This window comes from Cygnus atratus, chromosome 1 (genome assembly GCF_013377495.2).
Source record: "Cygnus atratus isolate AKBS03 ecotype Queensland, Australia chromosome 1, CAtr_DNAZoo_HiC_assembly, whole genome shotgun sequence".
Lineage (NCBI taxonomy): Eukaryota > Metazoa > Chordata > Aves > Anseriformes > Anatidae > Cygnus > Cygnus atratus.
Genome location: NC_066362.1, coordinates 46,225,200 through 46,243,592, shown reverse-complemented (window position 1 = coordinate 46,243,592; position 18,393 = coordinate 46,225,200). Strand labels below are relative to the sequence as shown.

Sequence of the window (18,393 nt, the reverse complement as noted above, 5' to 3'; positions counted from 1 at the left end):
TTTTCCCCCTTTTTTGGGGGCTCAATTACCTTAATGCTGAGTTTTGATTGAACCGTACATTTCTGCAGTGCAAGAAGCCCATACCATTTTTTTCAACCTTAATTGGTTTAAAGAACTCTAGACTCGTAGGCATTGCAAACTAGCAATGTTTTATAAAGACAATTAAATTTTTTTTCCCCTCGGTCTTTTGTGTAAAATTAGCAGGCTGCCTTTTGAGTTTTGCTTGTTCAAGAAACTTGATAATCACAGAGCAAAATCCAAAAAATGCTTAATAGCATATAAAGGGTTCACCATGTCCAGTACTACTATGTTCACTTAGTGGAGCTGGAACATAAGTGTCCTTTGTGCAAAGCCATTCAGATATGTTGTCTTTCAGTGTTTGAGCTGATGATGTTAAACTTAGCTTGGATTTACGTAAGTTATATTGCTTCTACTTCCTAAGAGTCAAAAGGAGAATTAAAGCAGGCTGTGTTGGAGTAGCAGACATACCTTGACTGGTACATACATCGTACTGGAATCTGATGTTCTGCTACTACATTATACAGCATCGAGAATCCTGCTACTTGGGATATCCTTTGACTTTCCAAGATTTTGGATAGTTATGTTAAACAAGTAAACTAACACTTCACATTTTCAAAGGCAGCAATTCAAAGTAAAACCTATTAAAACTACTGTATTTCCCTGCTACCATGACACTAAACATTCAAGTAGCGTACATTCTTCCAAGATTGTACATTTCCATACATTCTTGGAAATACACATTCTTGGTAACTGTGTTATATTGCAGTCAACTTCTGTAAGTAAATAAAATACTTTATGAAGTACGTTGATGTTGAATTTCAGTGATAAAAGTATGTACAAAACATGCTGTTGCCTTTGTTGTGAGCAGGAAGCTTTGAAGTTTAACAAAATGAAATGCTCATAAGACTATCCATGGAGGAGAGCATTAAAAGGAGACTTTGTACATTGTACAAGTTACTCTGGGAAGAAGAAGAAAAAAGCATCACTTGTGCACTGAATATCATAGTTTATATCTGAATATCTGTTTAAAGGTATGCTTTAGCACACTGGACTTTGAAAAAATTTCAACTTCTAATCTTGGGAAAGTGAGGCACTACTGTGAACTTTTAAGACAGGCAGAAGAGTGAGACAAACTTATTTTATACAGCGAGGTAAACGTCAGGTAAGCCAATGATAAGCTAAATTTCTCAGACAAGATTGTTTCCTGTTGTGTGGAGCAAAATCATGCAGTTCTTCTCTAGAAAAAGTTGGATAACCTGTGGGCAGTTGTTTTAAATATGTGCAGTAATAAGAGAATCTTAAATTCTTTTTCTCCTTCCTGAAACTCTCCTACTAAAGATGCTCAGATAGTTTTATCAAGGTAAATCTGAGAAGACTTCAAGGGACAGCCAACTCCTCTCATTTTCCTTTTTTTTTTTTTTTTTTTGACTGAGAAAGGCAAAAGAGTTCCACTTCCAGTGTTCTGTTCCAGTGGAAAAGCTGAGGAGAGAATTAGAGAATTGCCTTGCAGCTGTTAACTTCGTTGATATTCAGCCATAGTTTGGATGCTTGAGATGGGAGGTTTTAACATATAAAATGCTGTTGCACAAAGGGTCACCCACTGAAATCTTTATTCAGCTTCAGTGGGAAAATGGTGGTATTAAAATTATTTAAAGCTCAGCTTTGTTATTGATAACTGTGCTTTATAGCATAACGTAGTATGTTTTCTGAAAGTAGAGAAGATGGGGCGGGAGAGCTACAGTCCTTTGATGGGCTTAGTTTTCAATGCAAGGAAAGTCCTGTATCAAAAAGGAGCACTCCCCTGGAACAAAATATAACTTAGGTAACTCCAGAATGATCATTAAACCCAAAAGTGTTTTGTAAAACATGGATTGTGTATGTGCTACTTGTGTATATTGCTTTATGGAGGAGAAAACATTCTTGCTATTGCTGGAGCTGAGATTTGCTTTCTGGTTTAAAACATGCTGTCTCCATAAATTTGGAATAAGAATTCCATTGACACCCCGTGTTTGTATTAGAGCGTACTACAGATCAAATATGCTGATACTTGCTGAAATGCTTGTTACATATTTAAAAATGGGCTATAATAATACAAATAGTTGTAATTCATTTGGATTTCTACATAGAAATGATGTAGTTCACAGTGAAACCAATAAACATCTTGTGTTTTTTTTATAGCAAATGAGAGTACCTCTTGGATAGATGAGCTTAATAGCTAGATGGCCTTCTTACAGGCTACAATTTTTTTCAGTATTCATCACTTACCATTGTTAACTTTTTTTTTTGTTCTCCTTATCAGTTACTGTCTAGAATATAATTGGCAGTTCTACATGCTAAAAGCAAACATGTCCTGAATAGCATAACAGGTTGGACTGTATGGGATGATAATGCTGTAAGTAGCATAGCTGTAATATTCATCGCTACCTGAATCTATCACTTAAAAAATAAATAAAATAATAATTGTAGAGGGTATCATTGAGCACCCTTAGAAATGAAATAAGTTTTTAACTTTCCCAATCTGTTACACTCCTCACTGCTGACAGCACTAAAGCAAGTAGGCAAGGCTAGCAGTCTGATCTAAACTTGTGAAAACATACCTCACCTTTTCCACTATAGAACAAGCTTTACCTCTGTCCTTAGACCAAAGCTACTCTAAAACTTTTTTTTTTTTAGTACAATTCAGATCTGTACTTGAAAGGCAAAGTAAAAGTTCATAACACCTGTACAGACTCTGGGAGTATCACAGATAACTCGCCCTCTGAGGATGTTACAGTGGGTGTGTGAACTTTGATTATAATTATTATTATAAGTAAATTTTTCTTCTGTGACTTAAACTTTTTCTCTTTTGCTTGGTAGCAAGAAAGTGTCTGAAAGGATCATAATACCTGATTTGGACCTGAACCTCCCAGGAAGGAAGGGTGGCCTGCATACCTTTGTAGGTAAAGGGAAATTGATGATTCTGTAACAGATTTTGCATACGTAATTTCCCATGGACACCACGTGTACGACTGTATACTAAGTTTTATGTTCTAGTATTTGTAGCTTACTCATTTGTGTTTGAAAGTGAAATCACCAATTGTTTTTCGTGGCTTATTTTCTGGTTACTGTTCAAAGAGAGAGAGTGCTCTTTTCATTCAGACAGACCTTTCTGCTGTTGCAAGACTTCTCTGATCAACTGTGCAGCTGGAGTGTAGTTTCCATTTCTCTCACTTGTGTGGATTAAACCATGTAGAGATTTTGTTGAGGCGACAATCTTCATATTAGTCAAAATCTGATATTTTTATGATACATTCAGGCTACCTTCACTCATATTTTCATAACTTGTCATGAGGGTTGCACAGCTCCCTGTTTCAAATTGTAAGTCTCTGTTCATACACTGGAAAGCAAATTTATTCATTGCAGGCAGTGTATTTGCCTGGAAAAACACTGCATAGTCAGTGTATTTTGGACCAAAAATATTTAATAGTGATCTATTTTTACCTAGTTTTGCCTCTGAAGATTTTGATACCAGTAGATTAATTGCATCATGAGGGCCTTGGTGAAAAACACTTAGAACAGATTTCTCAGTTAAATCAATTTTCTTTTGGTAGTTATGACTACTATGCTTGGTGCCCTCTTTGACAGGACTAATATGAGGTTGCACAGAAAAAAAAAAGTGGTTTAAGGATGAAGGCAACACAGCAAGCAAGGTATGGGAGACAGCAACATGAAGAAGAAAAGACACCAATTGCTGAATGAAGGTGAGAATAGTGAGTGGGAGGAATGATCATCTCTTCCATCAAACCAGTAGCCAACTAGTTGCAAGATGTTCAAATACGACCAACTAAACATTAAGAAGTTGTAAAGGCCTTACTATGCTGTTATACTTTTTAATATAATTTCATTTTTAGGGATTTTTCTCGATTGCTGCCTCTCTCCTAACTGTTTTTAAAATTATTTCTATTCCTAATTAAGTCATTTTCCCCTCTTTTCTCTGCTAAGCCATACCTCAGCATCATGTTACTTCAGTCTCTCTTCTACTGCATTTTCAAATGCCTCAGCTCACTTAAACTCTTGTTCTTCACCACAGAAATACTGCCAGGGGCTTACATCAGTCTGACACTTTGAGACTTAAGTAGTTTCTCTTTGCTGATCTTGCTGCTCACAGTAGTGTAAGGCTAAACAACAATAAATGGCACTGTTAGGATTCCTGAGTGGATATGGTGACACTGGGAGGCCATCAATAGGCTTAGAAGGTCTTTCAAAGCACCACCCCTATACGGAGTTTGATGTTTTAAAGATATAACAATGTTGCACAATTACATGATTACAATTATAAGGTCTCAGAAAATCAACCATGATTGATGTGAAAAACTTTTTGCAGGGCGTCAACAGTATTTCTGGGCATTGCTTGGTTCCCTGTATTATTTAGAAAAAAAAAAAGTGAACTACTATAGTTTCAAAAGTCAGAATTAACGTATTGAGACTGCTAGTGTAGTTTGATTAACTTTTGTTTATTTGGAAACTGCAATTTTATGCAGTTTACAATTTGGAAACTGCTCCTTCGAAGGAGCAAAGGAAAGCTGATTTGTCAGTCTTGGTCCTGCTTACTGAATGAAAGTAAAGGCAGATACAACATTTTATGCTTGTATACTGTTTTATTGTACAAAACAAGCAGTTTATTAAATATAGCACGTCACACTTCAGAAAGACACAAACATGCACAGAGAAGTTTTTTGCTCATATTATAGCTTGTTGTCCCTCAAAATCAGTATGATCTTTTTTCCCGCTCTTTTAAAAGAAAGAGGACAAGTCTTTAGTTAAGTTTCAGCGTGCTTCCAAATGAAGCCTTTAAATATTGTCTTTCCTTAGTACTACTCATAATAGAGTAACACTCCTCAAACACTACTATTCTCCAGGCAATGTCATTTCCCAGTGATCAATTCATCTCTGAAATCTTGGTTATTTCATCTTTCGTATCTTCGATCTCAGTTTGAACTCTTGTTAGATTGGTCAATTTCTCGTTCAGTAAAGCAATTTCTTTCTCACGTCGCAATACATCCTCAACTAATCTTCCTATTCTCAGTGTTAGGTCATTTATTAAAGGTTCCAAGATGGCAAAATCCTTTTTAAGATTGTACATCTTGGGTTTTAAATCATTTGCAAATGTAACAGTCTTCAGAACTTTTGCTCTGTCACCTTCGAGATTCAAAAGTCTATCTGAATGTTTGTCAAAATCACTCCTTAACTCAGACAATGCTGTCTTAATTTGTTCAATTTTTCTTGCATTACTGGATGCTAAGCTTTGTAGCTTTGTACTTCGGTCAATGCTACTAGTAAGCAGGTCACCTATATTTTCTACTGTCTTCTTTTCACCTTTTTCTACTTTATCTTCTAGCGCTTGCAAAGAACTTGTCAATGCAGTCATCTCTGAGACAAGGCCTGAAATACGCCTTATGTCAGTTTTTACCGTCACAATCTTCAAAGTTATGTTTTTTGCTACAGAAGCTGCATTCTCTTCAGCACTTGTAACTGCATGAAAAAGGGTTGTTAAATTCTTCTGCAGTTCTTCTTTCTTTTTAATTATGCTGCTAGACCATGTTTTCATTGTATAAATATCTTCCTGTAGATGTTTTATGTGAGAAGTTACTTGGAGATCTTCCAGCTGTTCCAATAAGTTCCAAGTCTTTTCACACTAGAGAAATACAAATAAAAATATTTGACAGTTTTTCTAACTTAACTCCTACATCAAGATTAAAGTTATACTCTAATGAAATACCTTAGTATTCTGATATTGAAATTGAGAGTAAACCCTGTCTTTAGGAAATAAACTTGTGTTGCAAGACAATTAAAACGTTCATTTTTCCTTTCAGCATATGTAACAAATTCAAATATTACTACTTCTTCTGTTCTTAAAAAAAAAATATACAGGAAGGTTCTATATCATTTCGTAGCATGACCGGAGGGAGGGAGGGGGAAACAAATCATCAAATGCAAATTTCTCTTGATTTACAGAAATTTTTCTATTGTCTATAATCTGTGTGATCCAGAAAGATTCATGCAGGAAGATATTCAGAAACATTTTAGAAATCTGCCTACTTTAAAGATTTAATTCCAAAGTCATGGAGCATAATTAACAGATGAGTTTTTATTTTGGGGATTGCAACATGAATTTTGAACAAAACATTCACGAGAAAAAAACAAAATGAATTAGGCATCATTCTCTTTTGTTTAAACAGCCACCAAAATGCATCACACACAAAAAAATATTACTTGAATAGCCCACTTTCCTGGAAACTATGTTAGCGAGGGAAAACTCATGCTACTCTTGGATTTTTGGCTGAATTTGCTAGTTCACTGTTGTGTTTTGTTACTTTAAATGATTGGTTCTTGGTTTTCAAATTTGAGAGGAAGAAATGAAAATATCTGCTCTCTTATTCATACCTCATAGGAAAATAATACAGTACAGACATGTTGAAGTATTTCAGAATCATTCACGTTATCACTTAGTTTCTATATCTGAGATGAAATCTGGTTGGGATTATGCTGATTCTTCATGTCAGTAATAACTGTTGACTAGCTACCTAAATTGGCAATGACGGTTATGATATAATGGTTAAATTTAATTTTTACGCAACGAGACTCCAAATTACACAAGATACTAGAAAAAGAAGAAGAGAAGAGCAGGTCAGGTCTTCAGACATACACACTAGTAATAGCTTGGTTTTCAGCAGTGGAAACATCAATGCACATGAAGGCTGGAACCAGACCTATGACAGGCATAGCTACCATCTTACTCTTCTCCCTAACAAATGGTTCCTTTCTCTGGTAACAGAATAGCATTTGAAAACTCAGAGCAAAACATAAAGTCTCCGTATTTTTTATTACTATTTTTATGAGAAACACTAAGGACAGATCTTTTATTCAGTACTGCACCTGTTTTTTGCACGTATGTTAATACCCTATTAAAGGACTACCAGGTTGTTTTCAATATTTAAATGCACTTTTAAATTATGTTTCCTTTCAAACATAAAACTTAATGACCAAATTGAAAGGGTAAGCAGAACAATAACAATGCTTATTTGTTAAAGAACCGACAACATATGTTCCTAATTAACTAGTATTTCACAACTCAAGATGCATCTTCATTAAAATGATTGTCAGTAATCTCCCTCGACTAATAAAAAGTATCCTATCAACCATCCGCTTGACTATTAAAAGCTAATAATTCTGCAACTAGGCACACACAGAACATTAAAACAGAGGTTGACAAATTAAACAAATTAAAATTAAGGTTAGCCATACTACTAATTTTAAAAACAAAAACAACAAAAAACCCATCTTACTACTATTTTTTTTTTTTTTAATTGGAATGGCATTAGACAATGTAAAATATTCCGGGTACTGTCTGCTGGCAAACTTTTAATCCAGATTGTTTTCTTTGACTGACACATAGCTTTTAATCATCCACATTTGTATGGTTGCTGAGCAAGCTCCCATGCAACTCAGTAGAAAATGTTTTATGATCTCTATTCTTTTTTATTATTTGATCAAGTTTTCAGAATAGGTTTGACCCGCTGACCTGCATGAATGATACTAATTTGTTCAATCCACAATAAGCCAGTGCAGATCTTGGAGGAAAAAAAAACAAAAAACCACCAAACAAGCAAACAAACATATTATAGAGGCCATAATTAGTTTCACAAAATCATACTAATCTTTTTTTCTGAGGCCAGTAGTAAAAATAACACCAAAGAAACAAGCATTTAAACTTCTTGTTAGTGTCAGTCATTCCTCATTAGCACAGAACTGTTTGCTTAAAAACAAAATATTAGAATTTACAATGTAAAGAGCTGTGCTGGGTTTCCTAGTTAACGCCTCCTAAAGATGAGGATTTCCTGTTCCATCTTATGTATATTCAATTTTTAACACAGACTGTGATGATGGAAGGCATTAAATTGGGGACCATACCATTGGTGTGTTACCACCCTTCTCCAAGCAGAGATGAAATAAAAACACAGTAAAACACACTTGTGAAGAATATTTAAAAAATATTTTAGTATAGTATATATTTATAGTATTTTTAATCAAACACTGAACATTAAAGTATGTATTCTGCACTCTTTTCTGGAAGACCAATTCATTTTCAATTAGATTATGCACCAGGACAGGGTGATACACTGCAATGTATTTTTATTGAATAACTGTAAACAGATGTAATCTGTACCCAAGCAATAAATATATGAAACTGCTTTCTTAGCATTGAGAAGTACAAGTTTAATTAGTATCATCAATGTGCAGCATTAACTACTTAGAGAATAATTCAGTACAAACGAATGTAGAAAAATTGAATAACTTAAATTAATTCATAAACATTATACATTCATACTGCCTACTAAGCAATTTCCTTCCCAGAATTCAGGAAATGGACATTACCAAGATGTATGTCTGTAGACACAAAATTACGGTGGTCCTCAGACCCAAATTTCAATATATAGCTACCAGCCCTATAATATAGCACTATACCCTGTGTAAACTGATCTATGAATAGATTCCCACCCCCAACCCCCCACCAGAAGCGCATAAAATCAATGGCTTCTGTGAATTGCAGCCCTTGTTTCACCAAAGTTTAGGAACAGTGTCAGTTGACACTGTCAACAGTTTCTTCTCCTTTGAAATGCAAACCAATGCCAAACAAGTTATGTTATGCCTAAATGAGAACATTCTATAGAGGAAAACTCGTAACATTTCTAACAGCAATAAAAAAACCTCTCAGTCTAATACAATGACTGATCACACTGAACTTGCAAAAGAAATAATGGAATAAGAATCCCAGCAGGAATAAGGACTTCAGTCTATACTTAGTCCAAAGACTTCAATGGGAGAACAAAACCGTGACTGAGTTTAGGAAGGAAAAGGATGGAGGTGAAGTCTAATGAGGCTGTTTGCATGAAGTCAAAGAAATAAAAGATAACACCAGCTGCTATATACCCCCCACCTATAAGTACCAATAAAATTCACGGTTCTCAGTAAGGGGTACTTTACTAGTGTTTTCTATAGTGCTGTTGTACCTAAAATTCAGCATCAGCTGTTAAATATGTATTTCGTGCTTTCTTGCATATAATAACATGCGGAGATTCCCACTTCCCCTTGAGAAGTCGGTATCGTAAGCACAAAAACGTTATGATATATGTAACATATTAAAAATTATCTACAGTGTACAGCTGTCTAGAGCCAAGAACCTAGTTCATTGTGTTACGAAGTCCATGGAATACGGTAACAAGAAGTAACAACATAAAAACCAAAGTTTTTTTCTTTTTAATGGAAATGAAATATAAATTACAAATTTTAATCTGATGTCTGTATTTCCCCCCTCAGCCTCCCTCCCTCCTCCCCCCATATGCTGGAGTCAAATTATAAATAAACTATTAAAGTGCTTTTTCATTAATGAAAACCCTTAGTCCAAATTCACTTATCCCCATCCTGGTCATTTTTTAACTTAGAGCCTTCTAAAGTTATTCCTTCAGCACTTGAAGATACTTTTATGTCAGGTACTACTTCTTCTAAAACCACTGTTTTATTTTGCAGTTTCAATATGCTGCCGTTGTACTGCATGCCTTCAAGAATGTTTTGCATCATCATTGTATCAGAGACAGTTTTCAACATATTGTTTTCCACAGTATACAGCTTTGTTGTTAATCCCTCTATCTTTTTCTCCATAGTTAGCAATTCACTTGATAGTCTAAGAATAGAATGAATAGCATTTTCAATTGTTGGCAAATAGGTCTTGCACTCCTCAATTTTAGGTTCATAGGCTGCAAGTTTCTGATTGAGGTCTGCGTCCTTGGCTAACAGACTATTCTGTTCCTCTTCTAGCTTCTCGACTGCCTTTGCGTGTAAATCCAACTTTTGTTCAACTCTAGCGAATTCCTCATCTTCTTGCCTTTTTACTGTTTTAATATTTCTGGCTGTGCTGTCTTCCAAATCTTTTAATCTTTCTGAAAGGGATTTAATTCTTTGGTCAACTTCATTAATTTGGGAAGTAACTTCTGTATGTATGAACTTTGCTTCAGATTTTATTCCACTAGTGTTTGTGTTCATTTCGTCCAAGCTTCTTCTCCAGGAATTTGTAGTATTTTGAAACTTCTCATTAATGCTCTGCATCTTTATAGAGAGAGTCTGTTCATTGCTCTGAATATCCCTTATGATGTTATGAAGGGAAGATACTTCCTGCTTAAACTCAGTCATCACAGACATAGATGAAGCAGCATCTTGTAGGACACTTTCAGAAGACTCAAGCTGTATTTATAACACAAAACAACGTCCATATCTACTTAACAAAAGTAAGACTAGAAACCACTCGCATTTATTTATCAGAGTATAAAGCCCCTCAGAAGCCACTTTAATTGTTACAAAGCTCAATGTTAATATTAGTTTTCACATTTTGTTGTTAAAAATATTGATTTATTTAGTGTTAAAGAGCCACGTAAAAAGGTATGTTTGTTGATGAATTTCCATAGAATACATACTTTTTTTGGTAAAATGTATCACACTGCAAAATGTTGCACGGGATTTAGGTTATCTGAATGCAATATATAAACACCCAAATTATAGCATAATTATGGTGTTTATATATATAGACGACAACATTATGAGATCAGTGCTAAAACAACATCGCTTACATAAGCCATGTTGTTCTCATTCTTTCTAAGATACAAATGATAATTCTGCAGCCAGCCTAAGTTTTCTACTTGATAGTGTCACACATAGCAATGAAAAAAATAAAATACTACTTTGTTCTCCTAACATTTCAGTTTCTTTCCTATTACTAGAACTGGTCTACTACATAACTAACTTTTCTTCAAGCAAATGTATATTTGAGTTATATACAGAACAGTAATGGTAGAATGAAGTATGTGCACAAACATAAGTTCTCTAAGTAGTTTAGCATCTAAAAAAATAAGAGATACAACTGCTATATTTACATCCTTGAACAATGGTAATGGATTGATACACGTAGGTGCAGTAGTAAAATTAAGATGAATCCCATTCCTAAGGTGTCTTTTTAAAATAAGAATAAAATCATTTTTATATTTCAAGAGTCAGCATAGCTTTTGATGGACTAAGTGAGTTTTGCTACTACTTTCACCATGGTTATGATTTCCTTATCAATGTGCTCATTGTTAATGTATTAATGTTCATTCTAATATGTACACAAGGTCAGTAAATTAGGATTTAAGTAAATAATACTAAGCGACACACTCCTTAAACTTTTTTCAATGATTGCTACATTGCAAGTATCATACAGAGTACTTCAGAATATTCTTTATCTTCAACAAAACACTTCTGAAAGGTCGATTTTACATTTATCTTCATTTTGAAGACATAAAGAACTGACAAAGAGCAACCTGAACAAGATTCAGTAGCAAATCAATAAATGAAATTAACGAATCAGAAGTGAGACCTGATTTCTTGTGCTGTCTTCACAAATGTTTCAATGAAATATTCACCAAAGGCCAATTCATAGGCAAGTAGAACACATAATAAAAAATTATCAAAAAGAAAAGTCAGTTAAATTTGACTAAAGGACAATGAAATAAGACAATGAAAAATGTTCATCAGAAGTTAATCATTAACATCTTAATTGGATACCTTTTCAGAAATCAAGTTGACTTTATTTTCCACGTCCAGGATTTTTTCAGCTTCTTGCTGCAAGAAGTTGTACCTTTTTTCCATATCAGCAAATCGCCCTGACTGCTGAAATAGGAACCTGCAAATTGCAAATAAATAAATAGTAAATATAACTATAGTTAAGCATTCCAGGATCTGATTCACAGGGATTCGTGCTGACAGAATTTGCCAGATCAATATGTGATGGGGGAAAAAAAAACATACAGGGCTTAATGAATCTAATCTGTCTTCGTAATGGAACTGCCAGTTTCTAATAGATGTGTAAAAATAAGGAAATATTTGTAGATGTGCTTCATTTTTACACAGGGTACCTTTCAAACAAAAACATCAGAGAAGGCAAAGATTTCAGAGAATACAGTGAGGTCATTATATGTTTGTAATGCTTTGCCACACAGTTAAAGTAGTATATTTCACTGATAAAGTATAATTCAACTGGTGGAAATAAAACACAAAAGACTAATTTGGACTTTCTTACAAAGCATCACAAAATCATGTATAGCAACCTTTAGATTGAGAAAGGCTGGTTAAGCTAATGCTGCCTAATGTTAAACAGCATTAATCATTTAACGTGGATCAACATGTGACCATCCAAGAACAGTAAAGCTTCTGTTATGATGATCCTAGCTTTGTGAACAGATAGTAGATATCTCAGTTCTGTACATACTGGATTCACTCACTGTGAACTTGGGAGCAGAAACAAAGTGAGACAACCAAACAAACCCCTGATTTTTACTGGGCATCTATTAATCCCTAATCAAGCTTTATTGTAGACTATTCAGCAGTCCTCTTAGTAGTAAGAGACATTTTATCTAGAAGAATATAGTTGATTTAAAATACTCGCACTATCATAAATTGATATTCTTTAGTAGATTGCATAGCAGTTAAAAGTCTCTAAAAGAACTATGATAGTCTGCATGGACTAAGGTATGCAATGAAAGCTAAAGTGATAGCTACAAATTGATAAACAGAATGACACAAATAAAATGATTAGAGATGTTTCTGCCTAATGTTTTAGGTGTATCTATTTACGTATGTCATGCATTTATCAAAGACTTAGTATCACACAGATTGCATTATCTAAAATAAGAACAAGTTCTGCAGGATTTTTTAAAGAGTGTAATAGTCTGGACTAATTTCTTGCACTAGAGTTCTGAGAATTTCATCATAGCAGTTCTGCATAAAGCTCAGTTTCTGATGGAACTAAGGTATGGACGTCACTAAGATATACTGGAACACCTTTTACAAAGATTAGTTGTCACCTTCTTGAAGACTGCATGAAGAACAGTTTACCACACTGCTGAGCAAATCTACTCTACTTCCCTTCTACTGTTGATTTATTTATTCCCTGCCAACTGAGCCTTGTTGTGCTTACTGCAAGATTAAGTTGCTCTTCAGAGTTAGATGTAGCCTCCAAAGCAGATATTTACAATTCATGAGCAAGGCACTTTTTAAACTTTCAGCATGATTAAACAGATTAAGCTTCTGTGAATGCCTCACTGTATAACGATATTTCCACACCTGTGAATACTGCTATTCTTTTCTTGACCCTTCTAGCTTTAACATGTTTCTGCAGTCACTTAATACAAACAATATATTCAGATGTTACTAATCATGTTGTCCATGACTGAATACAGTACAGAATACAAATGAAAATATTAAAATCCACTGTAGAGGATTACCTACCAGGTCAGCACCAGGCAAGCTGCAAGGAAAATTACATTCAAGGCTGTCCGCGAGTCTATCCAAAACGGACTCTGATTATTGCTCATCCTGGGACTTGCCAGCTTCCCACGATTACTGTGCTTCTCAAGCTTTTGTGAATCTTCATTGGTCTTGGATGAAGAAATACCTTTTTTCCTCTGCTTAACTTCAGACATTTTGTGTTTTTAAAAAGCAGGAGCAAAAGAGAGAGCTACCAAACAAAACAAAACAAGAGACTTTTTGTTTACACAAATACCCCCATAACATTTCCTTTGGTGCTTAATATCTTACCTAGTGAGGTGAACTTCCATAAAGTGTCACAATACTTTCATAAGACTTTGTGAAGACTTTTTTAATGTACAACAGAGCACAACTTTCATTTTTTTTTCCTGAACAAACTGAACTGACTCTTCAAACCTTAGCTAATTTCACTTTTCCAGAAATATTTTAGCTGTTGAAGAATAAGACATTTTGAAGACATATTTAGAAGCGCAAGAACTGAAATAAGCATGATAATTATTATTTTTATAGTTGGTGATTATTGTCAGGATATTAGCAGAAGTTTCTGTATCCTGTTTTAAATATTTGTACATTTTAAAAAACGTTAGCTCTCATTTATAAATATAGCATTAGAAATAAAGATTTAATTTAGACATGGTCCTGTTGAAATTATTTCATCTGTGAAACTATAGGCAGCAGCTAATATGAAGCCATTCACAGAAAAATACAGAAGACTAATGAAATAATACATTTAGATAAAAGAAAAATTGTTATTTTCATTAAAAGTGAGGTCCAGCTAAGTGAATCTCCACTTTCAAAGAGTGCAGAAGCTCACATTCTGCCCAGCCACGTGGAAACCCAGAGGCAGTGTCAGACCCGAAGTCTGCCAGCACTTAATTAAAAAGAGATTAATTGAGCCCGTGCTGGATTTGGTTTGGCACCGTTTGGGACAGGAGCGCAGTGCTTCTTTCCGCATCACTCCGCAACACCGCAGCTTAGGCACACATCAAAATATAAACGTTTGGATACCAGAGATACTTACTCGGTTGCATGCACGCCTACAAGGCCCTTTTTAAGACTGTCACAAGCGTCCGAAGCTTTGGGCTGTCTGCAAGTAACGGCACCGGGACGCGCGCTCCGCGCCTCAAGTACGCAGGAAGAAATAAAATAAAACACGTCTCCCCCTCACAAAACCCTAGCAGAGAAACTATTTTGTATCTCCTCTGGTACCTGCGGGGCTGAGAGCGGGCCTTGCGGGGTGCCAGCTCCGAGGGGGGGCAGCGGAGAACAACGGCTCGGGGCCAGGAGGGCGGCCCCGAGCTCGCCACGTCAGGCGCGTGCCCACCTCAGCAGGCCGCCACCTCAGCAGGCCGCTGGGGCTCGCAGCGCGCCGCCGAGGCCTCCGCCACGGCTCTGCGCCGGCGTGGGGCGGCAGCGCCGGGCTCTGGGCTCCGGGCGTTGTTCGCCGCGGGGCGGGGCGGGGCGGGGGCTGCCGCCGGCAGCGGGACGGCCCCGCCGCTCCGCCCGCCGCCGGGCCTGGAAGGCGGAAGCGCCAGTGGGCCGCTACTCGGGAGGTGAGCGCTGCTGCTCCGGGCGAGGCCTCGTTGCCGGCGGCTCCGAGCGACAGGTAACCAGCGTCGCCCCCCCGCACCGGGGGGAGAGCGGCCGCGGCCCCACGGGAGCGGTCGGGCCGTGGTGGGGTGTGGGGAGGCGGCTGCGGCCGCTGCGGTTTTTGTTCTGGTTTCGCTGCGTGGCTGGGGTGGTGGGGAAAGGGAAAGGGAAAGTGCCTATAGCCGGCCTCTGTACCTGCCCAAGACTGCGGGGCAAAGGAGCAGTTTGTGTCATGGTCAGTACTGGAAAGCTTTTCCCTAAAAAATAGCTCTTACCTCGGAAGCGCGTAAATGTATGTTTGTGCACCACGGGCTGCCAAAGGAAGGTTTAGCCCAGCCTTTGGCAGTGTTGGGTTGTCTGTCGTGTGTCCATGGTATCGGAGTGCACCTGTGGGGACTCCTGGACCTGGAGGATGTTGGGTTGATCTTGTGGGAATCTGTGAGGGTTTGTTTTCTGTTGTAGTTCAGCCCAGTGCTGCCAACCGCAAGGGCAGTCCTCGTGTCCCCATTGCACGATCCAAGGACTTCAAAATTTCGAGGTATGTAGAGTGAGGAGAGAATACACAGATACACTTAGCAAGTATGTGAGAAGCTTTCACAGGCCATGAATCTTTAGTTCTGCAAGCTTTCATAAAGTGACAGAAATGTGGTAAAGGACTTCAGTTCATGTCTGTGGGTCATCACCCCCAAAATTATCAGTACATATCTGTTTTTTTTTTTTTTATTATTGGAAACTTCCATTCTCACAGTGAATGCAAGTAGTCTTCTATGAGTCCCATTAATTGTTAAAGACTGAAGTCTTTATACGTATAGTCTTTATATGTTTACATGAAGTCTTTATGTATGTATTTATACCTGCTTTATATGCCTCCAAGTGGAGCAATTGTGGAAAATCATAGAATCATTTAGGTTAGAAAAGGCCTCTAAGATCATCTGGTACAACCGTTAACCTGTCACTGCCAAGTAAACCGTTAAACCACGTCCCTAAGCTCTACATCTACACAACTGTTGACCTCCACAGATGGTGATTCAACCACTTCCCTGGGCAGCCTGTTCCAATGCAGCACATCCCTTTCAGTGCAGAAATTTTTCCTAATATCCAACCTTAAACCTCTCCTGGCAAAATTTAAGACTGTTTCCTCTTTTCTTGTCACTTGGTGAATGGGAGAAGAGCCTGATTCCTACCTTGCCTCCTTTAAGGTAGTTGTAGAGCATAATAAAGTCTGCCCTGAGCGCTTCCTTTCCTCTGGGCTAAACAACCCCAGCTCCCTCAGCCGATCCTCATAAGACTTGTTCTCCGGGCCCTCCACAAGCTTCATTGCCCTTTGGACATGCTCCAGCACCTGGATGCCCTTATAGTGAGGGTTCCAAAACTGAACACTGTATCAGACTGTAGTAGATTAATTTTGGTAATGTTCAGCTGGACGTTTTGATTTAAAACAATAGCATCTGGTATCTACATAATACCTGAAGACTATTACTCATATTCACAGTAGCTTGTGAACTATTAAAATGTAAATATTTAATGTACCTTTTTTACTCTGTTGAAGAGGAATGATACTAAATTTCCCTTGTAGTACTTCCTTGATGCTGCTGTGCTGTCCAGCCAAGCTGGACAAGTAGGTCTCAAACAGTATAACTAAGCTTATGCAACAGTAGTATGAAAGTCATTTTTATCAGAACAGAAGTGAATATCAACTAAGTTTCTGCAGTTTGTAATAGCAGCTTGCCTGAAGATTCACTCTGTTTTCCACTAATGCAGCTACTCTGCTACTTTTTCTGACTCTAACATAAAAATTCCTAAGATAATTTAAAACTGTTTTCATTGTACTTGTAAGTTATGTTCTGGTTCCAGCTTGACTTTTATTTTTTCTTTTTTTTTCCCCCACACTGAAGAAACATGGATGTGAAGAGTAGAAATTATTTACTCATGAATCGTCAAGCACTGGAGAGAGACATCAAGACCTCTTATATTATGGATCATATGGTAGCTGACCAAGTACTAACGTTACAGGAGGAAGAGAAAGTGAAACAGCAGGTAGAATCATCTCTCACTGATTTTTATCTCCCTAGGCTGCTTACGTGTTTTATTGTCCTTTTAAAAAATAATTATTTCTGCCTATCATTACTGGATTCAGCAAATTCTTAATCGTATATTAGCTTGCAGTCTTTATTGCACTTCATAAAGTTGAGTTGAGGGCTTGCTCCAATTGTAGCCTGTTTCTGTAACTACAGTCTTGGTCTATAACTGACAGAGTGATAGATTAGATGATTTCTGAAGTCTCCCAGTTTTGTATAACATCTGTTTTAATATTTATTCTAGAACACACAGAAGGAGCGAGCAGCTATGCTAATAAACATTATTCTTACAAAAGATAATAATTCATATAGATCCTTTTATAATGCACTGCTTCATGAAGGGTACAGAGATCTTGCTGCACTTCTTCAGGATGGCATTCCTGTCTTCTCCTCTGGTAATGGAAAGAGTTCTCTGGATGGAATGACTTCTTATGGTAAGTGTAACGACAGTGATCCCGGTGCTTGAAAGTAAAGAGAAGTTGTATTTTTATTCCTTGCTAAGTGACTATAATACCTGTTCCAATGAAGCAGGAGTAACCAACAAGTGCATTCACTTGCTTTGCTAGCACAGTAATCAGTATTCCTGTATTTCACATATTTAATACAGTAGGAGAGGATGGTTGACTTTTGTAGGTCATCTTGAAAATGTTCTTATTTAGTAATGTGTATTTTAAAAGACTGGAAACTTCCTGTTTTTTTTTTTTTTCCTAAATTGTAACGTTTCACTTAATTTTACTTTACTTAAGATCAGGTGCACGTTTACTTTCCTGTTATGCTTTAGCGGCCCTATTACAAGTCCTGCTGTCTTAGCTTCAGTCAACGGAAGGCTGGCATGGACCACAATGCTGTGCTGTTAACTGCAAAGTAAAAGCCCTACATAGCATATTTTCTTTCCTGCTGCATCCGTGGGACAGTAACTTCTGGCTGAGAAAGTGACTTGACTGTTGGGGATAGTAATGTTGAGTTCCCGTGTTTGTTTGCCATAGTTTCTATTGGTGTTGTTAATTATCTTTTCCCTTCTTGGGATTGATGTAACTAGGTCTAGCTTGCAGAAAATATAGTTAATAATTGGGACACTATTGTAAGTGAGGAGCTGGTACCTGCTTAGTAATTTATGTCAAACAAGCAATATTTTTTCAGTATCTGCTCTTGTTAGTCCAATAGCTTTTAGAGCATTTGTATGGGATACGAGCTAGGGGAAAGAGGTGACTAGTTATTGATAGAGAATTCATTTTGTTTCTGTTTTGCTTTGTTTTGAAGAGGTGTCATGTTTAGAAATTGCTTTTCATTTTCATGTTTCTTGTTTTTAACT

At 36.9% G+C, this 18,393-nt stretch overlaps 2 protein-coding genes across 5 annotated transcripts in view; one reads left to right on the top strand and one right to left on the bottom strand.

Annotated features, from left to right (window-relative positions):
• Window positions 1–4,638: 4,638 nt before the first annotated feature.
• On the bottom strand, window positions 4,639–14,860 carry IKBIP (IKBKB interacting protein). Of its 2 annotated transcripts, none has more exons than XM_035551783.2 (4): window positions 14,435–14,860; window positions 13,375–13,603; window positions 11,653–11,770; window positions 4,639–5,695 (listed from the first exon to the last, which is right to left on the bottom strand). In XM_035551783.2, the coding sequence occupies exons 2-4, from the start codon at window positions 13,566–13,568 to the stop codon at window positions 4,940–4,942; spliced, it is 1,068 nt and encodes a 355-aa protein (XP_035407676.1). In that variant the 5' UTR covers window positions 13,569–13,603; window positions 14,435–14,860; the 3' UTR covers window positions 4,639–4,939. The 2 variants fall into 2 exon arrangements, with proteins under 2 accessions (XP_035407676.1, XP_035407675.1); XM_035551782.2 differs by lacking the exon at window positions 4,639–5,695 and adding an exon at window positions 9,303–10,299.
• Window positions 14,857–18,393, top strand: part of APAF1 (apoptotic peptidase activating factor 1) — a 37,619-nt gene continuing 34,082 nt past the window's right edge. The window contains exons 1-4 of one of the 3 annotated variants that reach the window (XM_035551781.2): window positions 14,857–15,019; window positions 15,466–15,541; window positions 16,899–17,040; window positions 17,326–17,515. In XM_035551781.2, the coding sequence (XP_035407674.1) occupies window positions 16,903–17,040; window positions 17,326–17,515 (328 nt within the window). In that variant the 5' untranslated portion in view covers window positions 14,857–15,019; window positions 15,466–15,541; window positions 16,899–16,902. The remainder of the gene's footprint in view (window positions 15,020–15,465; window positions 15,542–16,898; window positions 17,041–17,325; window positions 17,516–18,393) is intronic. The other 2 variants (XM_035551780.2, XM_050708086.1) reach the window with 2 other exon arrangements.